Source organism: Pipra filicauda, unplaced genomic scaffold (assembly GCF_003945595.2).
Source record: "Pipra filicauda isolate LSUMZ 115617 unplaced genomic scaffold, ASM394559v2 scaffold35_size7292922_pilon, whole genome shotgun sequence".
NCBI lineage: Eukaryota > Metazoa > Chordata > Aves > Passeriformes > Pipridae > Pipra > Pipra filicauda.
This window is the reverse complement of record NW_024104487.1, coordinates 5444086-5469338: the sequence shown is the minus strand read 5'-3', so window position 1 is coordinate 5469338 and position 25253 is coordinate 5444086. Positions and strand designations below refer to the sequence as shown.

Genomic DNA, 25253 nt, shown 5'->3' with positions numbered 1-25253 from the left:
TTAAATACCAAAGAAGCCTTAGGATCTTTTTTCAAGCCATTTTTTTTATACAAGAATATGGTTCATCATAGAAAGATTTTGTTTCTTAATTGGCAATCACTTGAGTTTAAGAATAACTTACTTAGAAAACACACGTCTCTAATAACAAAAAATATGTATGCAATTTTATGGTGATTTAAAGATTAACCACTGATTTCTTTTAGGCGTGAAACATTCATTGAACTGTCTACAACACAAACTAACTAAAGCTTTCTTGTGAGTGCACATACGTTATTTCCTCTTCTAGAGCAGTTTTGAAGAGTTTGAGAAGCAGATATTCTTCTCGTTGATTGGAGGCATAGTTGTATAAAGTGAAGATGACTGTATCCATAAACTTGGTTGATTTGTTTTGTGGCATCTGGAAAATCAGCTTTGCCAGATACGTGGGATTAGTCTACAAAACAAACAAATGACTTGCATACTATTGTCAGGACAAACTACCCCCACTTGTGGGGCAGCTTTCAATGTTTCTGTTCATACCAAAAGCACTTATGTTGACTCTCATATATGTCACTTTTCCATGCAGGTTTTACTTTTCTCCAAATCCTAATGCAAAAGAAACACTGAATACTGCACAATCAGAGATCTGTGAGAAACACCATTAAGGATTTTATTTACAGTCTGTGGATAGTACCTCTGTGCATCAAGCCTATGTATCCAATGACAATGATATTTTACCAAATGGCAATGGCTATCTACCAAGAAAACATGGCATACTACATGTCTGCTTTAGAGTTAGAGGCATCTGCCCTGGGAGGATCTAAAATTCTTCTAGAAAAATGTCAGTGAGGTGAGATAAAAAGAGCACAAGAACAGATACATTATATGCTGTCAGCTACATTGCAGACAACTTCCTTTCCACCACATATAATGCACAGTAATAGTGACAGTAATTTACATGGACTAAAAGATATATGGAGGAAAACATTTCTTTTTAACTTCAGCACAAACTAAAGTTATACTTGATCAAAAACCAGCCATATTTGTTGCATATTCTAAAGACAGCAAGGATTTGCTCGATTACAGGAAATATTAGAAGTTGATCATAGTGTTTGCTGCAGTCTGCAAATTATTTGGAAACATTTTCATAATCACTACTACAATCATTAAAACTAAACAGTAGATTTCTAGTTTTTCTTTAACAATTTGCTGCCATATTAATTTTTGCATTAAAATTTACCTGTAGAAGGTAGAACAAATGTTGATAAGCCTCCAGTTTTTTTCTTCTCTCTTTACTCAAACCTTTGATACCCTGTTTCTCTACCATAACCATCTCCTCCAGCTGACTTTTGCTCTTCTTGTTAAGTTTCTTACTGTGCAGTACCACATCCTGCAGACAGAAGATAATCTAGATTATATATTCACAAAACAGGCAAATTGGAAAAATGAATATTTCCCCAAACGTGTTGAATATGGTATTACTCCAAGGGCCCTAATTAGCAACTTTGTGTATTTGCTGCTCTATTCATTAATCTGTCGAGGACCAAGAATCAGAATGAGAACAATTTCAGAAGTGGAAAAATATGTAGCGCGACTGAAAGGACTTTATGATACAGACTTTACAGTTATTATGTATATACACATTGTATGTTTCCCCAGAATTTGTATCTCCCGGGCATGTCCAGGCTTGCTCACTTCACTGCTTCCCTGCTTCCCGGCTGATTGGCTGGAGAAGCTGCAGAGAGGAGACAGCCTCCATTCGCCCTTTCCTTCTCTGGTTCCTCCTACGCTCCTCCCCCTTTTGTCTGTGTCCCTATCCTGATTTGTTCCCCTGTTTGTCTGTCTCATGCTCCACCCCATGTTCTGGCCGTTTCCCCTCCTGAGCTTATAAAAAAATCGTGTGCACGCTTCAATAAAGCATTCTACTTGCACCCTAGCTTGTTTCGTGAACCTGTACTGTGCCACGGCCCCATCCCCCCTTTGGACCGCGGCACTAACCAGTCTCCTAAACATCTTTATCTTGTCACCAGTATGGCTTGCCAACAATGCCTGTATGGGGATCTGATATCCTATACACTCATTCATGATTAATTAACATTGAACAAGCTTTTCAATGTGATCAGAACTCCACTCCATTCTACCACAGAAAAGATATAAAAGATTTTAAATCTGCCAAGTAGTTAGCATTATCCACAACTAGCAAAAGACAGTGACATGCAACTCAGGACAACAGAACAACATCTAGCACAAGACAGAAACAAGTGAAGAAAGTGCTTAATTTACTAGGAATATTTTAACCAATTGAGCTCCTGAGCACTGGCACACGTTGCTCAGAGAGGTTGTGGAGTCTCCATCGTTGGAGATATTCAAAAGCCATCTGGACATGGTCCTGGGCAACCTGTTCTGGGTGCTCCTGCTTGGGCAGGGCGGTTGGACCAGATGAACTCCAGAGGTCCCTTCCAGCCTCAGCTGTGCTTGTGCTTGTGTGACCCTGAGCTCTCTCAACATGTAGAAGTGCTCAGTGCATGCTGCCAAGGGAGTCTGAACAGAGCTTGCTGACCTGAAGAGTGATTCTGTTTTTCACAAGCAATCCAATCTTTATATCCATTAAGTTCAAATCCTTCTCCAACTGTTGATTGGATCGAATTTTTGTAACCACTTCTTCCCTTAACCTTGTTACTTCTAGTTCTTCTTGAAAGTCTAGGTCACTTTGGTCCAAGAGGTAGGCAAATTTGCGCAGAACAGTCAAGGGTGGATTTTCAGCACTGACTATAGTTGAAGAAAATAGACTTGTTAGTTGACATAATAATGAACACCCCTAAAACCATCAGGAAACTGATCACTGTGCAGAAAAATTCTGAACTGCAGAGAGACATTTATGCCAGTGAGCAATATTTTTGTCATACTTTATAGTAAGTATAGCTATGCAGAATAGTTTCAGCTGTAGAACAATTGGTTTACAAACACTTGCTCCTGCTTTTGAAGTTGAATAGGAGACTGAGAAATCCCATATGACAGTTAAAAAAAAAAAAAGACTGAACGCAGTAACATACTTGTCCCCAAACATAAAATATTTAACTGTTACCACTTACTTAGTGTTCTGTAATCCTCCCTGGCTTTGTTTGCTCTGAGAAATGCTTGTATCTTCACAATTTGGTCATTCTGAAAGGGACCGAGATTAGGCAAAAGGATCTAGTTATGACACGCTTCGGCTCAGAAACATACTGCAAAACCTGCATTCTGTTTCCTGAGTTGCCAAAAACTGCTTGTGCAGTCGTATTTCCCTATTTCATTGCTTCATGTTCAAAACGGAGAAAAAGGACTTACATGATCTTTGAAGTATTGCAGACGTTTCCGGTAAGCTCTCCTTGCTAGCCACATTTTGACCCATGACTGAATCTGAAAATTAAATAAAAACTTAAAAAACACTGCATGAACTTGTGTATGTGTTTTAAATTTGCTTCTGAATGTCCACTCCTGTAGGCGTGCTGTTCTGGCATGCTTGTGGCCATAGATGACTGTAACACCAGCGTCCTACTGGCCAGTGTCCAGATTAAGGGGTTCCCACTGAAATAGCAAGTTGAGTTCAAGGTTCTACCATCTGTGTGTAGCATTAGCTTTGGAAGTAATTTCTACCTTCAAATCTCAGCTCTCAGTTCTAAACCAGTCTCTCTCAGAAACAGGAGATCCTCTCATGATATTCCATCCATGATCTACAATCTAATCATTACAATGTCCCATTAGCATCTCAGAAAACTGAACACTTTCCAGAGAGTTAGATTTCACAGCTTTTAGGGAAATAACACCCTATCATCTCAAATGTTTTCTAATTTAGTATGGAAAAGGAAATATAAGGAAATATCTATTAAGTGCCCCTCAAGTTCAGCAAAGCCTGATAGAAGTCCAACAGAGCTTTCAAGAAGCAGTTTGCTTAAGATGTCAGTTAGACAACTTTCAGCACCATGCACATTTCTGGAAACCCTCCAACTTGTGCTATTAGTCTCTGAATCCCAGGTGGTGGTAGAGGACTAAGCCAAGGGATGAAATGTATTGGGGCCCCAAAATACGCTGGGATCTTACCTTAACAATAGCAGCAACATTGCCTTGAAGCATCTTTAATCTGTCAACATAGGTTTTCCTTTGTTTGAATCCTTTCCAGAAAGCCTATTTAATAGGAGGCAGGAGACCATTATCACTAATAAGAAACTAATATTTATTAAAATCTACATATATACACTAAAATCATTAACAGTGTTTACCTTGTAGAGAAAAAGTGCCATTGTGATAAAAAGATGACTGAGACGTAAGCAAGCTTGCCTCTACTTTTTAAGGTGATGCGATACATTTCATGTTAATTTTGACCAACCTCAGCACACTCTGTTGTCCAATGCCATTTCCTTTACTCCCCTGAAGTTGTCCTTAGTCTTATCACCAGTACACTCACATTCTTAGCATCCCAGTCACTGGCTTCATCCCACATAGTGAAGATTGCCAGCTCTTGCTCATTACTCAGCCTCAGCTTCCATCCCTGGAATAGTGTTGGAGTGCCTCAGTCTGGAGGCCATGTGGATGATAAGAACGTGATCAGGAATAGTCAGCATGGATTCACTAAAGATAAGTCATGCTTGATCAACCTGATTGGCTTCTATGATGAAATCACTATCTAAGAGGGGAGAGCAGTGGATATTGTCTACCTCAACTTCAGCATGGCTTTTAACACTGTCTCTCACAACATCCTCATAGGCAGACTCAGGAACTGTGGGCTGGATGAGTGGACAGTGAGGTGGATTGAGAACTGGCTGAGCAGCAGGTCCCAGGGGGTCGTAATCAGTGACAGAGGATCTAGTTGGAGGTCTGTCACTAGTGGTGTCCCCCAAGGTTCCATGCTGGGACCAGTATTGTTTAACTTATTTACCAATGACTGGGATGAAGGGACAGCTGCCTCCTCAGCAAGTTCACTGATGACACAAAGCTGGGAGGAGTGGCTGATACCCCAGAGGGCTGTGCTGCCCTTCAGAAGGACCTTGACAGGTTGGAGAGATGGGCAGAGAAGAACTGTCTGAAACTCAGCACAGGCAAAAAGGTGTCCTGGTAGACAACGAGGTGTCCATGAGCCAGCAATGAGTGAGGCCTTGTGGCAAAGAAGGCCCATGGTATCTCTGAGGAGCATTAGGAAGAGCACTGCTGGCAGGTCAAGGGAGCTGATCCTGCCCCTCTACTCAGCCCTGGTGAGCCCACATTTGGAGTCTTGTGTCCAGTTCTGGGCTCCTCAGGACAAGAAAGACATGGAGCTCCTGGAGCAGGTCCGGTGGAGGGCTACAAAGATGGGAGCAGTTTTCTTACAAGGAAGGGCTGAGGGAGCTGGGCCTGTTCAGCCTCAAGAAGAGACAACTGAGAGGAGACCTCACCAGTGTATACAAGTATTTGAAGGGAGGTTGCCAAGAAGATGAAGCCAGGCTCTTCTTGGTGGTGCTGAGCTGTAGGACAAGAGGCAACAGGCAGAAACTGATGCCAGAAAATGAAAAGTCAATCCCCATAACAACTACTAGTGGTAAAGATGTTTGTCATAAGGAATCATTAAATTTACTGTAGATTAAAAAAATCAGTTGTACATTTCCCCCCCCCCCTTTTTTTTTTTGTCGGGGAGTGGGTGGTGGTGGTGATGGTGTGTTTGATTTTTTTTTTTTTCCCAAGACTGGAATAAATTGCTCCTAATAGGAGCTAGCTGTTTCATAATTTAAAACCCGTGTGCATGCATCTGTCAATGTTTACACCCTGCAGAAAGTTTCCTTTATACTCCTTTTGGGGTTCAGCAAAATAGAAACATCCTAGAAATACTGCTAGAGAACACGGGGACAGCTGCCACTCCGTACCCATCTATGACTTCATGGAGTAGAGGCAAACCACTTCCAACTGGGGATAGTCTAGAGAGGAATGTATTTCTTAAGTTGTGCTTTACCAAGGAATTTTTGCTTCAATACTTTACAAATATCTGCTGGTCTTGTACTGAGCATAATTAGGTGTACCACAAAAAGATCTGAGCACGTCAGAACAAAGCCAGGGCTATGTATTTCTGAGCTTCTCCTGAGTAACTTACACTGGAGGTGGATATGACCCATTCTTTTAAAACTGTATCTTTGTTATATGAAAGCACATATATTTACAGATGTAGAAGTTAAATTGCTGCTAATGAAAACAGGGAGAAAGATCTCTTTGAGAATTTTTTCAGTGGTAATCAGCCACATTACCTGTTACATGCAGAAAGCTGCCCAAACCACAATACCTTCTTGTTCTAGAACAATACCTGTATTTTGATGGCAGATGGTTCCTGGTTTTGAAGAAATGCTTTTCTTTCCTGATGGTTTCTTCTGACTAAGAATCCCCTTGCTCGGGCTTGCAGCCGAACAATCAGATTTTCATTAGCAAGCCACAGCTGCTCTCGATTGTAATCTGCTGTAACTTGCCCAACAATTTTCTGTTAAGAGATCACGGAAAAAGATCATTTAAAAGCAAAAAAAAAACCCCTCAAGGCAAAACCATCCTGGAATTTGATCTGTGTTCTCTCCAGCTCTACAGCTTATGTTCACCCTATCCAAGTCCCTCTGATTTGCCCCTAGATTTTATTCAGTAAGAAGAAAGAGCCACTTTGCTACCACTGAACTGTATATGAAAGGTAACTGAACTGCTTTCGAGCTTCAGTTATTCAAATAAATATGCTATTTTAAGAGAGTATTTGTTATATTTTAGGAGAGTTCTGCTTTCCCAATACTTAAAAGTGTTTTGTACAAGTCATACATCTAGAAGAACTAATGGAATCAGTGAGTTCTCTGTTGAGAAGCATGTTCAAGTACTGCTGCATTCAGAATTTCAGAAGGACATACACTGTGACTTGAGTTGTCTGTGTAGAGGAGTATGCCTGTAGCTTAGATGAGCTGCATCAGAATAAAAGAACAAATTGCTCAGAAGCTCATGTGATCTACTTTGTTGTAAGTTATATTACACACTAACACAAAATCTCTATAATAAGAGAGTTTAAGTAGCATGCTCATACTACTGAATTTGGAGATACAAAAATACTGTCAGAGGATTAGATTTAAACAGAAAATGGTAGTTCCACCTGCAACCAAATACATCATAAAATTCCTTGCCATAGGCCAACGCAAAGGCCAGTGCAAAATCCAGACAATATAAAAGAATATGGAAGCAATCAAACTTCCCTCCATTGGTGTCTGCTGGTGCCCATTAAAAGGAACGAATGCTGTAACTTCCAGTCAGGAAGTCCCTAAATCATTGCCAGATAGTAGACAGGAGGCTGTGCTATCACTGTTTAGACTTAAGTTGCTGCACTTGCCAGAAGCAGATACTTGATAAAGTGATCTTCAGTGTCACCCACCACAGCCTCTCAATATTGCCATGTCTCACGCTCTTTCCCTCAAATGTTTATGTTGCATTTGCAGTAAAAGCAAATGTTTCAACTACCTACCTGGATTTCTTCACCAGTTAACCATGAAGTTTTTGGTACAACTCCTTCAGGAGTGTCACAGGTACCTTCCTCAGTTTCCACATTGTAGTAGTAATCATACATGCTTTTCATTACAAGTTTAATCCATGGACTTTCATTAGAACCTAAAAGCAGTACACACCATTAGTACACATTTGTGCCATGATAAATTACAGCTCTCCCTACCCATTTCACCTCCCTGCATTTGCTATGAAGCCATTTTACATGCAGAATCACTATACATCTTGGCCAAGTTTGTAATAGGGATTTTCAAAATACCCTGTTAGATAGATTAGGGTGATTCCTCTAGAATGAAACAACTATAAGGTTAGTGAAGCGGCTATGAGGTTGGTACAGATCCACTGCCAGTCTCTCCAAACCCCCATGTGCCAAGTTAGCACTCCTGAAACACTGTGTGTTATGGCTTCCATCATCACTTACGTAAGTGAGACTGTTTATAAAAAAATGTTGCTCTTGTCTTCTGTCCAAATGCTGGACTTACTGACACTTACCTCACACAGGACATTTCCTATATCCATATAATTTTCTTTTTTAGTGCTTTGGTAAACAAAGCTTTATCCTGACAGGCAGCAGGCAGGAAAAGCCTCATATCCGCATGGACAAAAGGCCCCAAGATAAAGCTGGTAAGGTCAGTTGTGCAAAATGCCCTCAAAATACTCATGTTGTGGAATGAAATATGCCCATCTACTGTAAGAAAGTGTATTATATTGGCAGTATTTATTTTAACTGTTAGCTAACTTTGGCTGCTGTTAGCTATGACTAGCTTTTGCAGCTCTAATTCCATCATCTTCCTAAGGGCAGATTCTAGCCCCAGCTTTTACTGATGACTGCTGCTCTGGCCATGCACAGGGACTATAAATGGGCTGCGGACAATGTCATAGCCTGGCTTGATCTTTGGCAGTAACCTGTAAGGCTGAATTGTGCATCTCTGCATCTGCTAATAGGAAAAATAAAATGCTATTAGAGAGTAATATGGTTTTCTGAGAGGATGGACAGTTGCATAGAAGCTGCCCTAAATTCAATCAGAGGCTATGTTGAGATTCTAGAAAGTCTGGAAATCACTAGACTTATTTCTCAGCATGTACTATGATTTGAATGATGTGTGCAACAGTTCAACATCATGTAAAAAGCACTTGGAAAAGTATAACATTTGTTAAAAGGTTAAAAACCTGCATCTATCTTCCTCGATTTACAGTGATTTTAGATAAGTTTTCTGTTCTAGCTTTCTGGTTGCCCCAGTGATATGGACATGTGGAACTGTCCTATTCAGGAAGGTTTTTACCTTCTGTATTTTTGAGGTTCTTGGCTTCAGAGAGATTCCTGAAGTAGGCTTCAGCACACTCAGGAGTGACTTGTAATCCAAACTTGGACTGAAGTATCATCAGGATTGGCTGTAAATCACCCTTCTCCAAGCTCTTGTTAATCGCTGATATTCCAGCAGCCACTAGGGTAATATAATGATGTAGAAAATTAAGTGTCTTATACTTTATGTACCCATAACTCTAGCCTCCAGCAACTTTGAAAATGGACTTCTAAGGCTGGCACACACAGACAGCATGACATACACAGCAATTCAGTGCTTTACCCATTTGCAGCCTCCTTTGTGCTTGTAAGGACAAGTGTTTTGGAGAACATCAAGTGTATTAGGTAGAAAGTGTGTGCTCCACCCAGACTGGGGAGAAGCCACAGTGCAATTGAGAGCAGTCTAGAGGGCAGAGCTGCTCCCCAACAAGTGACACACCAGATTACAAGTAGGGCAGGGGTTGAGGATGGCAAGTCCCCCACTTTCGGCCTGCCCTAAGAAACAGGCCATCATCTGCTGATCACTTGGGAGCCTTCTAGAGGTACACAGAATAATTTGGTTACAAGGTGTAAACCTTAACATTCACTTTTACTGTGAAAAAATGGGAATTAAAACTGATTGCCTTGAGTAAATCCTTGCAGCAACCTAGTCAGCGTCCTGAAGCAACCCTTTCTTGAACTCACCCTCAGGAGCTTTTTAAAGGAAATTCATGCCCTTGAATTTGCCAGAGATGCAGCTTTTGCTTCCAGGGCACATAAAAGCACCCTGAGAGGTGAAGCATATGTAAACCTTGAGATTATACAACTTTAGCCATATTCTAATTCAAGACTCCCTAAGCATCTCTTGCTTAGTGATGGTCCCACCATCACCGAAGAAACTGATTTCACCACACCTGACAGCATGTGGGAGCACATGCAGCTTCAAAGTTCCTTACATGCTAGATGTTTAGGCTGCTTTAGTCTTTAAAGGTGTTCATTCACAACTAAATTCAAGATCCATGCTGAAGGGAACAAGTGAATAGACATATATCTAGAACATGCACATTGTATACTGGCTTAAGTGAATCTGGTTACCTTTGCACTCCATAGCTGCACTTCATGCTGCAGCACTAAACACTTTTCCTTATCTTGTGTCTATCCAGATCACTACACAGAGCTGACCCAGAAGGTGCTTAGTGTCAAAAGCCTACAGGAGTCACCCCACAACACTGAGCAAGCAGAAGAGTATTTCAGTTAGAGAAACAGTTTGTCTTTATTGGTAGTCAGACTAAGGTGGAATGAGTAGCTTTGGCTAGACATTAACTCATAAACCTAAAAATACAGTCAGCCAGCTGAGAAACAAAGCAGAGGCACAATGCCACACCACCATCATCTGAATTTCTATCAGATAGCATCCTGCTATTTTTCTGTGCTTTGAAACAGACCCTGCCAAGCATACATGTGCTCCCTGCGAGACTGGAGATGTCTTTCTACCACTGATGTGGCATTGTGATGCCCAGGCATCTGGTCAGTGGTGAGAAAGCAGGGAAAACTGAGAAGCTAGGGAAAACACTCATTTCAGCAGAAAATTATTCCTTTCTATTTAAGTGCTAGCAATTAATACTGTGGCTGTTGCTCTAGAGCAGGGCCACGTAGGTCCTGGAAAATTATAAGATAAGTGGAGATTAGCCATCCATAGCTGCAGAAGAACTGTAAGCTCCAGTCTGCTTCTGTAGCAGTTAAGATGCCAGTACCAGATCAATCCTGTGAAGGGCTCTTTCTTACACCCATTCTCCCTTCAAACAGCTGTGATAAACAAAGCTGCAGTTGTCTGCTGTGATAAGCCTGAACTCTCAACAAGGCCAATGATCAGCTTTTTCCTATAACTTGGACTCTCCCATGACAGACAGACTCTTCCTGTGTAAGACTAAAATCAGTATTCAAGTCTATTTCTGATACTTGGTCAATTCCATTTTGTCCCCCACTTAGATAAGGAGTACAATGGTTGAACTGATTCAAGAAGTGAAGTAGGGTGATACAAATCATACAGAAAGCACTGCAAAGAATTAGGAAGTGCACCACCATTTACTGAACACTTCTTCCTCAATAAAAATACAACATATAGCCTTTTACTGACAGGAAAAACTGTAAAAGTCTTTTAAAATTTTAAGACTGTAGTATTTAATATTTTTATAAAGCATAAAAATTAGTTTGGAAGTGATCAAGACTGTTTCAGCACAGCTGCCAGTACCTTCTCTTATTTTACTGCTTATTTTATTGCCACTACTGCAGCAATCTCAGAAATAGTTTCTTGACTGAAATTAGTTGAAATGACTGAAATTCTTGACTGAAAATAGTTTCTTGACTGAAATTTTTTGACTGCCTTGCAAAAGGTTTGAAGTTGTTTGCCTTTCAAAAATAGTACCTCTGTGATAGATCAATTAAAAGTCCATTTCAAAATTGTGATCAAGCTGAACTTTCAGTTTAGACTGTGTCAACGAAATATGCAAACTTCCTGAAACAGGATGCATTTGTTACAGGAAGTATCAGGTTCTGTGCCATGGGGAAATCTTAAATCTCAGTTTTTAGCTGCAAAACCTTAGAGCTTTTCTGAAGAATGTGCTGTGCTGACAGTGCTTCCTTTCAGCCCAGAGGGCAGAGTACAGGAGATTAGTGGGTTTTTTCTACATGTGACATGTTAAAACAGTTCCACTGAGCATCCTTGATTGTGAAAAACTGTGCAGGTACTGCCAACACAGATTATATGAAAAGATTTTACTACAACAGCTAGGTGGTGGATGGAGCAATGGCTTATCATTAGCAACATTGTGTGGTATTGGTATATGAATTATGCTGTGCTAACTTCTGTAGGCTGTTTATATGATATATATTCTTAATGCTTTTACACCAGTGAACACAAATGAGGATGTTTTCAAATTGCTCTTTAGGTTTAACTCACATTTGTTTATAAGCTACACATTTCCTTCCCTTCCATGTGCTCAGATGTTTCCTCACGGCTCTGGGGGGCATTGATAGGAAGCTGGTTTTGTCCATGGCAGAAGGTATCAGTACTCCTCAGTACAAGAGCCTGATTGAGACAGTGTGTGTGTGTGTGCGCGTGCGCGTGTGTGTGTGTGTGTAAAACACAAGTCAGGTGCTTTCAACTATGGATGTGTGACCTACATAAATATTTCAACTATTTTCAGTATAACTGACTTGTTACATGAAGACTGTATTAATTGTTTAAATCAATTCTAAAGTAATAGTAATGCAAAATGCAATGCTCTATTTAGTATCCATTTATATAGCAGGGATAGCTATTTATAGTAGCTAGCTCTGTTTCTTTTCTTCCACCCACAACTTCCCAAGCACTAACTACTGACATGCCTATGAGTACGCAGGCTGCCACACTGCACTAAGGACGGCTGAGCACAGTGCTCCAGGAATGCACTGACTTCAGCAATTGTATTCACAAGCTCCTAAGGTGCAAAAGAAGGCGACACTGACTCACCCAAAGCCGAGTCAAGCAGAAGGCTAACCAATACGCAGTGCCTCGCTGGTCTGTGCTGGCCCTAGGCAGGAACGGGCAGGCATCCCACCGTGCTCTCCAGTGTGCCCCATATGCCCAGCTACGCATCTGCATTACTTGCCAAAGTTTATTATATCGTATAATAATACATACACTTTGACAGAAGGTGTTGAGTGGATTCAATATACAATACCCTGACAGGATAAGCCTCAGCATTTTTCCTCTTCCTTTCAGATTAGAAGAGCATGTAGTTCACCCCAAACAAATGAGTGCTCTTTTTACACTAAAGTTAATATGTTCCTAATATTTGTTAGCACTTCATAAAAGACAATATAAAGAAATATGAATAAGCAAAGTTGTAAACACATATTTGCTTTTAAAATATTCATCAAGATTTTAGTCATAAGAAAAATAAGCTCCTGAACAGCATATCCATTCTCATTCAGATGTTTCAGGAGTTACGTGAAGATACACTGACATTAGAAATCTTGGTCATGATGTTGGTCTGTATAACCAAATCCACTGAATTGTAATCCAAGCCTTAAATATTACCACTTTAGATAAAACTAACACCACCCCTGTAGTTCTAAATCATCCCAATTTCAGTAAAACAAAGAACATGCATTCATTTCTTTTCATGTATTGAAAGGTCTTCTACCCTTCCCTGAAGTGGAAAAACTAAATAACCAATTTCCATCTCTCAAGACTAAGAAAAACAAGAGCAGTGCAGATGCAGGTTAATACTTACCAATTGCTGCTTCTTTTATGTTGTTATTGCCATCACTGATTCCTCTTTGTATTTCATCCAGCCACAGAAGTGCTGATTCATCTTGGGATTCCTGGAAAAAAGGATAGAAAAAAGCCTTGAAAAAACTGAATTATAAGAAGAGTTGTCTGAACATACTGATACAGTTCTAACATACAATCTCCACTTGCAAAGCCCCGGACACTAAAAAGAATTTGTCTGCTTAAAATCAGCAATGAAACGCGTTCCTATTCTATTTACTGACTTGAATAAGCTCCTGTTCAAATACAATGCTCTGAAAGTTTTGATGTATAGAAGAATAGAAGAATTTATTTAAATCTCAGTTTTTGTCTGCAAAACCTTAGAGCTCCTCTGAAGAATGTGCTGTACTGACTCTGCTGACATAGAATTCATCCTGCTAAAGATCAGTAAAAATTCTGCAAAGATAGAAACATTTTAATTTCCATGATATGCAGGCAAAGTAGTCTGAATGTCACATAAACCCATACATTCTCAGGCAGCACTATGATAGCAGCATAGAGAGAACATAGCAGAAGACTGCAGGAAGTTGGCTTTCTTTCAAAATCCCTTATTTGGAAAGGATCCCTGTGTATACCTGAGTACACATTACATTAGAAAATAACAGTGAAAACTGACATAGAAAGACAACTTAGGTTTAGTAATGAAGACTCAGCTCAAATGGCAAACATTTCCGAAGCAGTAGAGCAGCTATTACTCTTCTTACAGGCTAACAGTGCATGACATTAAAACCAAGTTAAAACAGAAAGTGCAGGAAACTGGGCTCTACATCCCAACTAACAAACCCTCCCGCCCGGGTTCACAGGTGAACCAACACTTCAGCGGACAAAATAGGGTTTCAGAGCTAAAGTAGCATTTAAAATCTAATCCAATAGGAGGGGGGAAAATTCATGTAAAAGAGAAATAGAGGTGCCAGGTCTATAATAGACTAATGATGAGAGAAATTAATGTATCAGTTGATAAAGATCCAGGATATACACAAATATTTCATGAAAAAATCCCAGCCAAACTAAAACACTGTGGAAAAAAGAACCAGCTTTGCAATGAATACCTCTAGTTTTATCTCCAGGCCAAAGATCCAATAAATCTGATATCCACAGAAATTACCAAGAAAAAACAGGGTAGAAAACCCTAGAGACATGCTCTTCAGTTTGTATCTTATGTATAAACAAGGTAACAGAATATATAAATGACATCAAGTAGTGCCAGACAATCACAGGACAGTGGACTGCACATTTTTCTGCCGAGAGTTAGAGTTAACACTTGAGAGAGCATATAATAAATTCCTAAACTACAGCTGACAATTTTGAAAAGAGGATTGAGAAACTGAAAAGAATTCCTTATCTAGTAACAAGCATTTACACATTAAATACAAGAACAGACACAAATACTTCTCTGCGGCCAAGTACAGTTTACGCTGAGCCTCACAACTAGTTGGAAGTCAGACCAAGACTTGGGCTAATTTTACCTGCTGAAACAAGCCATTGTTATTTGCCACTCAAGGAAGGGAGAGGAGAGAAAAAAAAACAAACCAAAACCAAAAACCAACCAAACAAAAAACAGGCAGAGAAAAAGGAAGGGATGAGCAAAACAGCAGATGAAAATAGGGAAAAGGTTTTAGAGGCTGCAGGCTGTGGAGGAGTGGGAACTGTCTGAGTGGAGCCAGTAGCTAGATCGAAGGAAGCAGATAGCTAACAGTGGGTAGGGAGGCAAAAGGCAAAGCAGAACACAGTTTTTTTAAGGCATGTTTGTATGTGTGGCTTCTTTCCACCTTCGCCTTTGCTAAACTGAAATCATCACATATCTCCAAGCCTGTCTTCTTCCTGGAGAAGGGTACAGAGTTCAGCCATGGGACGTTTTGTTCTCTAGATGAGACACTTGAGGATTTACTGAACACACCCTTTGATTTTTCCAGAATACACCTTTTTACCCCAAATGTCTGTATGTACAAATTTCAGTAGAACCCTGCACATAAGCTTCAGGCTCATGGTAAATTAGGAGTTAAACTGCTGCAGTAAAGCAGTTTTATCTCTGTGTTGGACAGAGGCTGAAACTGAGTCATGTGTGCATATTTGGATACGTCACACCCTCTTGCTGTAGTAGACAAAGGGCAAATTAGCTCCTTACCATAAACCTCATGCTTACAGGATGCTTCTGCAGGACTGATCAATCATTCTTTAGTCACTCACAGAGGGGAAAAAAAATCCCCCACAAAGCACTTCTTGAGATGAACTAGGGCAGTACCATTGTTTACCTTGCTGGATTTCACACACTACAATGAAGATACTGTTTTTCACTGGACTACTCTCTCTTACTTCCAGTCTTTGCACAACAGGTGAGTCCTCCTTTCTGTATCTATTCCATATTTTAGTCAATAACATGGTTTTTTTGATAATGTTGTGTCTTTGGAAGCTGCAAACCTGAAGTAGGTTGCACCTGTAACATTACAGAAAACTGTACTCTAGGAAGTCTCATTTAAAGCAGATTTTTATTCTTTCATTTCAGTGATGTTTTACGTCCCCCCAGTTATTTTCTAGAAAGAATTTTATTTAAGGGAATAAATAAAATCACTGCAGTTACTGAAGACACATCTTTTATCTAGTATTTCTGTAGTGATATGATAATTTTGAATCTACGGTGTTTTGTTTTACAGCTTCACAGATGGTGTTCCTAGAAGGAAATGCTCAGTTAACCACTGTGATAAAAATAACTAAAGGAAATCATTAAATCATAAATCTCTTTTTTCTCTCTAGAATTAAAGCTGTTTTCAAATCATATATGCATACACAATCTATATTTATACATGCCTATGTGTGCACATATATGACATAAAGAGCTGTTAAAACTAATTTTCTGGATTAACTGTCAAAAGTAATATTAAAATGAATGGAGTCTACTAATTATGATTTCAAAATATTCTACCATGAATGTGCCAGTGAGCATTGATAAAACCGTTTTCCATATTTTGTTCAAATATGGAAAGGTTAAAAAAAAATACACAGGTTTTCACCCAAATTTCAATTTGCTTCTGAATTCCAATTTCATGACGCATGCTCTAAGCTTTACAGTCTTTTTGCATTAAACACAGTTGAAAACAATTTTACTTACACAGCTGTTTACTCTGCAAATTTATTTTAAAAGACATGGGTTTAAGAAAGCATTTGGGGCACATTTGTGCTTCATATGGAAACATCAGTGTCTCTACAAAGTCCTCTACAAAAGACTGAAAAACAGGCTTTAATAAAAGTGGTATTATTGTTTTTGCCCACATGCTAACAATATATACACACTGAAAATTTTCCTGCTTCTTGAAAAGTTTTATTCATTTACCAGTAAATTACACCTAGTACCAGCCCAAGCATATGTTGTCAGTTCTCAAAACTAACTGCCCTTGCTCAGGCACAAGAAGCTGAAAAGATTTGGTTTGCTTTAGTCAGAAGCTGAAGAATAACATTAATTTGATATGTGAGACCCAAAAAATTGAGGGTATTTCAGATTTTTAGTTTGAAAGTTTTAGCCTGTGTTAGACAAGACAGTGCTTTTTGCATCTTTTGCAGTCATGCATTTCATATGTGAAGTGACAGGGATGGAAATGCTGTTTGCTTTGGAAATTCGGATCAAGCCTAAACCAAGGCTGCTGCTTATATGAAGAATTAACAACATTACTACTTTGGAGGAGAAACCCTCTACAGGTCATAAACATTACAGAAGAGTCTGATATTTTTTCACCAAAGATTACTGAAAACATGCAAAAACACAGAAAGATCAGCTTAGCACTAAGTTAACAATACATTTTCAGCATTGGGTGTGAAATGACAAGTGAATACTGTTCTCAGTACATTTGATATGAACACCCAAAGCAAAGGAGAGTGTCACCAAATCTTTTAAAGATATATTACTTTTCACATGGAGATGTTTACCTTCCTCTCTCTGTACCTGAAGGTGAATTATATTGCTAATCTAGTAGTTTGTGGTTTTAACAATATTTGGTGTTTTTAAGGTTCAGAATTCTCACAGAATGGCTCCGCAATTAAAACTGTGTCTCTTATTAAGACTTTCCGTGGAATTTCAGCAAGAGACTATGATTACATCCCCCCTTATGCTATAGAAGGGGAAACAACAACCATTCATATTGGAGAAAATAAATGCACTTCAAAAAAGTCAAACGACTCCACTTTAACAGAAGTGAACAACACCACACTGGAATACTTGACCAGTTCTCTGAGCACCAAGCTAATACCTGCTGTCTACCTCAGTGCTGTTTTACTGGGTGTGCCATCTAACGCCATCACTTTGTGGATGCTATTGTTCAGGATCCGCTCCGTGTGCACCGCCATCCTCTACACAAACTTGGCTGTTTCAGATCTGCTCTTTTGCATCATGCTACCCTTCAAAATAGCATACCACATCAACGGGAACAACTGGGTATTTGGGGAAATGATGTGCCGAACTACCACAGTGGTGTTTTATGGCAACATGTACTGCTCCATCCTGCTGCTCATGTGCATCAGCATCAGCCGCTACATGGCCATCGTTCACCCTTTCACCTACAAGAGCCTTCCCAAGCGTGCCTACGCCATTGCAGCGTGCACTGCCGTGTGGACCATTGTCTTCTTGTACATGCTCCCACTTTGCATCATGCAGCAAAGCTATTATGTGAAGCAACTGGGCATTTATACCTGCCATGACGTGCACAATGCCTGTGAAACGATATCTTCCTTCCAGTTCTACTACTATGTTTCTTTAGCTATATTTGGGTTTTTGATACCTCTTGCAACTATCATTTTCTGCTATGTCTCAATTATACGAACACTTAAGACTCGTGAATGGTTCTGGTATGTTAAAGTCAGTCTTTTGATCCTTACCATCTTTGCTATTTGCTTTGTGCCAAGCAATATTATCCTTATTGTCCATCACATCAACTATTACTATTACAACACAGATGGGTTGTATTCATTTTATCTAATTGCTTTATGTCTTAGCAGCTTAAACAGTTGTCTTGATCCTTTCCTTTATTTTCTGATGTCAAAAATTAGAAGTCAATCCAATATTTATCTAACAATGGTTAAAATATACAGGGAAAAATGAATTTAGTCCTGTATTTCTATTACTGGAATTATGACTTTGTGAAGTATTAACACAGACAGCAATAAGTCTCAGGTGTGACAATTAAACTGTAAAAAGTGTTAAAAAAACACAATCTCAGTACAATTTACTTCCTTCCACGCAAGGAGTATCTCCAAAAATACACTTCTCCAGCGCTGTAATTTTATCACATGTATTGCAACAACATTGTACCTAGATTCAAGGAAGAAGCTCTACACCTCCATCCATTTCATTCTGAGGCCATGGAGAAGCTGCCAGAGTATCAGTCACCACAGCCTCCGAGCACCAGAAGAGGGGTACTTTTAGGCCAGTTCATGATTTCCAAATACTTCAAATTAGCTCTCAGCCAACCATCACTGCAGGAACAGTGATACAAAAACAAGTTTCTGGCCTAATGAAAATGAGAACAACTAAAAGCACTTTTTACATGCCTGGGAGCTGTCAAACTTTTAAAAGCTCTCTCTCACACAGTCAAGAGCAAATACTACCCTGGATGTTGAAAATAAAGAGCCAGAGTCCACATAGGTTTAAGGAGCAGTTAATCTACAGTTGTAGATACCGAACCTGACTCTTCCAGGGAGACATTCTATGAGGCTGCTTAACCAGTTTTGCACTGGAGACTTGTTCTTCCACTTTGCCAGTGCCTGCAATCCCTAGACCACAAGGAGTGCTGGGAGCTAACCCTTATCAGTGTGAATCCAGGCATGTATTATTCTTGCTTGGTAAGCAGAATGGGGAAGCTGTTTTGTAGTGTTCTGTTTCCATATCCTGACAGGAAATAGCTACAGTGTTACAAATACTGCAACTGGTTATTATTGATTGTCCACTTTAGTAAAACAAAGGGTCAGCTTTTACTCTTACACAGATTCCAAAGCTACATATATACTAAGTTCCTACAAAATGAGCTCAGTGATTGTTGTTTGCATTTGTAACTGCAGCATGTAAGACAGGGAGGAGAAAAATGTTTTATGTTGGTTTGATAATAGTCCTGTGAACTTTACTTAAATAAAATAGCTTGCACTGGAAAATGCCTCAAGGGAATTTGCAGTCTGGTAAGACTCCCCCTTCTTTAATTTCTTCTGGCTCCTAATTTAAGTTAGTTTTAATCTTGCCATTCCTTCAAAATCCACATGAAGAGACTTTAAAGATAACTTTAAAATAATTCAAATATTATACAGCTGTTGAAAATAAAGCTAACTAAACCCGTGTTCCTATCCCTCAAAAAAGTCCACAACCACAGGAACCCTTTCAGAGTTTGGTACATCTGTTTAACTTTTCGGTTATCCATACTACATTCCCTAAACAGAGGGTTTCTCTTCACTGGGAATACACTTGATTTGAAAAGGCCTTCAGAACTGCTAAAAGTTGTGGTTTAAGATTACAGGAATAAATAAGTTCCAGGTTTGTGTTTTCAGTTTCAAGCAAGGAGCAAATAGGACATATCTGAGATTAAAACCTGTAACAGGTTCTGGCAGATTTGGGTACAGACTCTACTTCCTAAAGCCACCACAGCTACAGAGAAGTGACAGCAAGCTGCTTAAGGTGAGAAGGTTTGCCCATATGTTTTTCCAGATGTTGGGGAACACAGGAAGTTTACAGGGAAACCTATCAGATTCTTGTAAATCAAACACTCCCTTTTACCACAGGTCACTCTTAGAATATGCTAAATGCAACTAAAGACAGATTTGCTTTATAAACAGAGATCAGGAAAAGTGGGAAATAGTGCGATTTCTGAAGTCTGTCTATCTTTTCAATTGTGTTTGAATTTTTTTTTAAGGAAGGTTCCATCTAAATCATCTTTTACCTAAAGAATAGTGATGTCTGTGTGATCGGCCACTATAAAGAGTAAGTCTGTATCTTAATATTTCTTTTAGGAGGACAGTGTCTTGCTCTCTTCTGAAACAGGAGCAATACTGCTGTTCATAGGGGGATGTTTTAAGTAGTTGTCAAAAGACTGCAAAACCAAAATAGCTCAGAAGAGAAAGGCTAGCAGAAGTCTCTTGGAATATCACAAATTTTGGAGTGAGAAGATTTCAACGAGACAGTACAGTTTTGGTTCCAAGACTTGGAAACACTCCTATTTCCTGTCAGCATGTTCACACAGAGACAGGAGTAGGCAACAGGTTTACATCTGGGAGAAAAAAACAGGGCAGGGTTGCTGTGTGCAGGCATGTGGGTACCTGTGGGCTCTAGCTCTCTGCCTCAGAGGCATCCTGGCTTACTGTGCATGCGCATGGTATATCCTGGGCCAGCACTGTGCAGCCACCATGCTCATGGGCACACAAACACCTCTCTCTGCACACAAACACTGACCCTGGCCCAGCCAGGACACGTAAAGTCAGCACACACAAAACCCTCCCCAGCACACATGGCAAGGGAGAAAGCTTTTCAGCACTGAGGGCTCAGTGAAACCAGCCCTTTCTGGGAACCCAGGCAAGAAACTGATTTGTGCAAACACCTTTTCAAAACTCTGACAGCGGAGTACAGAAACATGCAGTTTCACAGCAGGTACCACAGGTGAGGTAACAAGATAGCTGGAAGATATTTCTACTAGTCAAAGTTTGCAGACTTTCTCCAGCTGACCATATTACTTTTAGAGTCATGCTGTGTAAATATTAAGCATCTCTTCCAAACACTGGACATTTTAGGTGCTGTGCTAGTAGCTTTAGCTAAGCTTGTGTTCAGTCACATACTGCAAGCTGTTAGGCTGATCTTTGTTTATGCTGCCTGAGCTGTAATGTTAACCAGGTCACTGCTTTTGGGGAAGCAGATAGCAATATCCTGCTAAGTTTAAACTGAAGGCACGTACAAGACTGTCAGCTTGTTCTTACATGATAAATTTGTAACAGAAATATGTACAGAAGTCCACTACAGTAAAAGAGCTTAAGTCACAGAGACTCCTCAAAGTACTTCCCAAAGGTTTGTTAAGGAACACCATTACTGTGACCCCTTTCTGGCAATTCCCTTCCATACTGTAGCTACCTGCCTGACACAGTCCTGTAACTATATCCTTGCACAAATTCATAAATATGTCAGGACTGCTGCCGACCATATTTTGTAATAGCTGCAGCAACCTAGTAGAATTAAAAATAAGTGAGGTTACATCAAGCCAGTAGCAAGACATATGCAGAATATGTCTTAGTATTATTACATTGAGAAGTAATCCCTTTTGCCAGTCAGAATAAGTTGTAGTGCAAAATTAATTAGTGCCATTTTATTGTCATAGGCTTATTTGCAACCCCATTGGCACAGCTAATCCAAACATCAGGGGAACAGGACAGGAACACAGATGCAAGTGAAAAGAATTGGGATTTCAATTCCTGCGAAGAACAACAGTGAAAACTCTAACCTTGCATTTCTGTGCTTTGGCATGGTGCAAAATATCCTGATAATGCCTTGCATTTGCTGGTCTCACATCTTGAAGTTTGGCTGTGGGCAACAACAAGGCTTCTAGAGTTTTCTCAGGATTTCCTTGGTCAACTGCTTCATTAATGTGGCCAATTGCAATGATTCCTATGAAACAGAAAAGTTATTAAGGATGAACTTATCAAAGAAAGATGCAACTTAGCTGATATCAGGTACAAACAAAGCAGTAAAACAAAGAACAGAAAAAATCACATAACAAGAAGCAGAGGCAGCAACAGCAGCTGACTTAGAAATTGTTTTTGCTCTAAGATTCACTTGAAGCTATTATGTTGTACGGTTTTCCTTCCTGCCACAATTATTGATTTACCTGAATCAAACCTGAATCTTCATAAAAATCAAAATTATCCTTGACAAAAAAAGGAAAACAGACTTCCCTACTTTCTGGGCAGAAGTATCTACATGAAGCTTAAGTAAAGATCAGGTCTCACATCTATATATATTCACCAACATATTGGCTCACAGTACTGAAAGACTTATATTCAAGTAGTTTAAGACCAGCTTACTTGAAACTCTGATTTGAACAAATACATACATACTGCACTCCTAGCTACAGCATTACATAACAGCTTAACCTCATTTCTTGTAATTTCACCTTAAACAACCAATCTTATAATGTTGACCGGTGGCACTCAGTACTTCAGTCAGTAAGTAACAAGGTGGAATGTATTTAGCAAAACCTTAACTCATTTTCTTCAAACTTGTCTCAGCAGTTTAAAATCAGTTTTGTCCTGCCCCTAAACAGTGGTGAAATTTGCTGTTTGTGGTTGCTAAAGCCACCCCAAAAAGACATCAGCCAAGGGCTTTCCCATCACCTGCGAGGGATGACATCTCTGCTGGCAGTGGATTGTCTCTCAACAAGTCACTCCCAGACCCACCACAACCCACCTGCTGGCATCTCAGATACACATCATCATAAGGCTTGGGGAGTGATCAATTTTTCTAAGGTGGTCCCAAAGAGAGACCATGTAGACATAGGACTTGCTTATGGAAACAGATCTCTGTTCTTCCTCTGCTCTCTGACCCAAATAACCATCCCCAGGCAGAGGTCAATGTCACTGAAACCAAGTGCAGCTATTTTAGTACTAAGACCTACACTGCTAATGCAAGACCACCTTTCTTAAGGTCTGTTCCAAGTCGTAGTGAGTGCAGCGGTTCAGACAAAAAAGTGCTCTGTCAGTCAAACTGCTCAGCACACCACCCTGCCAGAAGGCACACTTTGCAAGCAAATGGATCCATGACAACCACTTGACTAGATTTAGGAAGTAATAATCCAGTTTCAATAAGTCTGTAATATGAAGTTTCTCTTACCAGTATGAAACATTAACACTAATGGGAGTATGGGAAGGGCACCAAGAGCCTGTTTCTTACAGAGGCTCTCAAAACTGCACTCCAGACTGCCTCTGAAATAGCAAGCAGTCTAAAAGCCGTCCTCTCATTTCCTTGCCCGCAAATTTGGCATAACTTTATAGCCTCAAATTTCTGAACAAGGCCATTCAGTACATTAACTCATCTACCAAAGACCAAATTATGACCTCTGCGGGCAACGTAGAGGAAGAATTACTTACTTTCATTTTCTTCTTGAATTTGCATATTAACCATGTCAATGCAGTTCTGAATATCATTCCAGCTTAAATAATCTTGGCCTTGAGATGAAGCCTCTGACTTAATAGACAATAGTGTATCAGCATAACTATAAGAAGATATAAAATACATAAGTGTATTTCATGTATAAGAGAAACTGCCATAAAGCATTAGTCAGATGTATCATCTGTCATTTAGCGACTAGTATTTTTTCCAATGAATGAATTTCAGACAAACTCAGCTCTTGCTAGGAATTATGCAGACATGCGAACTGCCTGTTTTACACATGCATTTCAGGATCTGAAAAAAATTGCCCTATACACTAATTCAGAACACTTTTCTTGGCAATATGGGATGATAACAATACACACATTGGACCTACAATTTGCTGTACAGTGCAGCAGATAAATGTGGGAGAAACTATGGTCAGCTTCTTGCTTTAGAAAACTATGGTTGACTTCTTGAATTCAAAGACCAGAATTTCAGACCCAGCATCAGGTAATAGTACCTCCTGCTACCTCCATACCCCCTCCACATGGAAGATGATGGGCCATGGGCAGAAAAAGGGATTAAAAAAAAAAAATCATGCTTCTCAAGGTCCTCCAACCACAGTCTTTGTAGCCCATGTCTACTCTTCTTAAAAGGATCACAGATCAAGATGAGCTGGAAACCTTCACATTAGTGTTAAGATATGTGTACACAAGTTAAATAATTTTCATATTCCTGAATCAAGCGTACAACTGCCACACTATGTCAGATCAAGTACATGTCTGTTTTCATCAGACGAGGAATGAATGGTTGCCAGAAAAAAAGAAATAGGAGAGATTCATCATTTCCTAATCTGATTTGTCCTTCAATCACCCAGTAGCCTGCATTTAAGAGCTTCCCAAGCTGGAGGCTATGTATCACTTTAATAGTTGCAAAAAAGGTTGTGCTCTTTTAATTTAGCTACTCTTATTTGAAGTCTTATATATTATTGAGAAGTGAGTCTCACTAGGTGTTTTGTGAGATGACAATCCTTTATATAAATTTTAAGCTTTATATTTGATAGGCTCTGATCTTTTCTTCATTCAACTCTCATAAGAAAATAAAAACTAGAGTTATTAGAAGCTAGCAAATGATTCTGTTAACCTTCCTCACACCGTGCACACTTTTGGAGACCTCTGACATATTTCTCCTAAATTCTCTCTTCTAGGAAACACCTTCCTAACAAGTTAATCTCTTCTGATAAAAGCCATTGAACAGCATCTACCTCAATGAACTTTTTCTAGCTCTCCTGTATTCTTTCTGGTATTGTGCAGTTCAAAGCTTCCTGTGATATTCAACATATGGTTGGCAGGGCAGGTTAACATAAAGGCATAATGAAATTTTATTTTATTGTTGAGTCTGACTGATTCCTAATGTTTCATCTGTATTGACTGGCACCTTGATCTTAGGACTGGGTCACTAACATCAGCCAAAAATGCTGCATTTGGGACACTCTGGGGTCCATTTCTGCATATTTATAATGTTACTTCTCTTTCCCACAAGCACTACCTCACATTAGCAAAGTGGTAGATTACTTTTGTTCCATATTAGGTCATTCTTCTTCCTCTAACCAAAACACTGGCCTCTTATTCCTAATCTGACTGCCTTCCTTCCAGCTTTCAGACACTGAGGAAGGGCTGCTCTCAGATTCATGTCCCCTGACAACCTGATCAAGATCTTCAGCTGCTGCTGCCCCTTTTGCCTTCTCCTGCCTTCCAGAAGCACATATAGGCTTCCACCACCTTGGCCAAGTGAAGACTGTAGTGTAATGTTGAACATACATGTGTGCCACAGCATTGCACTCAACTTTTTAGCAAGCAGGACTGTGTTATATTTTTCAGACCTTTGCAATTCTGAAGCAAGAAAGGGCTCAGCCATGGTTTAAGGAACTTCCTGGATGTTTAGGTATTAAACAGTTTTGTTTTAAAGATCATCTTTCAGAATTGCAGAGCGGTTAGTGATTAACAGTGTCCAGCTACAGTTGGTTCATGTTTTAGTGTCTGCAAAAATTCTTGTCA

General features: G+C 39.7%; 2 protein-coding genes across 8 annotated transcripts in view; one reads left to right on the top strand and one right to left on the bottom strand.

Moving 5' to 3' along the window:
* Positions 1–25253, bottom strand: part of IQGAP2 (IQ motif containing GTPase activating protein 2) — a 128093-nt gene that overhangs the window by 19497 nt on the left and 83343 nt on the right. For 5 of the 6 annotated variants that reach the window (XM_027709943.2, XM_039384532.1, XM_027709944.2 and 2 more), the window contains 12 exons: positions 23193–23317; positions 21551–21714; positions 13060–13150; positions 8784–8945; positions 7463–7605; positions 6284–6454; positions 4060–4143; positions 3307–3378; positions 3072–3141; positions 2540–2748; positions 1220–1369; positions 270–433 (listed from right to left, as the gene is read on the bottom strand). In XM_027709943.2, coding sequence (XP_027565744.1) covers positions 270–433; positions 1220–1369; positions 2540–2748; positions 3072–3141; positions 3307–3378; positions 4060–4143; positions 6284–6454; positions 7463–7605; positions 8784–8945; positions 13060–13150; positions 21551–21714; positions 23193–23317 — 1605 coding nt within the window. The remainder of the gene's footprint in view (positions 1–269; positions 434–1219; positions 1370–2539; positions 2749–3071; positions 3142–3306; positions 3379–4059; positions 4144–6283; positions 6455–7462; positions 7606–8783; positions 8946–13059; positions 13151–21550; positions 21715–23192; positions 23318–25253) is intronic. The other variant, XM_039384533.1, reaches the window with a different exon arrangement.
* Positions 15241–25215, top strand: F2RL2 (coagulation factor II thrombin receptor like 2). 2 transcript variants are annotated; one of them, XM_039384535.1, is made up of 3 exons: positions 15241–15430; positions 17096–17930; positions 24852–25215. In XM_039384535.1, the coding sequence occupies exons 1-3, from the start codon at positions 15373–15375 to the stop codon at positions 24895–24897; spliced, it is 939 nt and encodes a 312-aa protein (XP_039240469.1). In that variant the 5' UTR covers positions 15241–15372; the 3' UTR covers positions 24898–25215. The 2 variants fall into 2 exon arrangements, with proteins under 2 accessions (XP_039240469.1, XP_027565753.1); XM_027709952.2 differs by lacking the exon at positions 24852–25215 and having other exon boundaries at positions 17096–19276.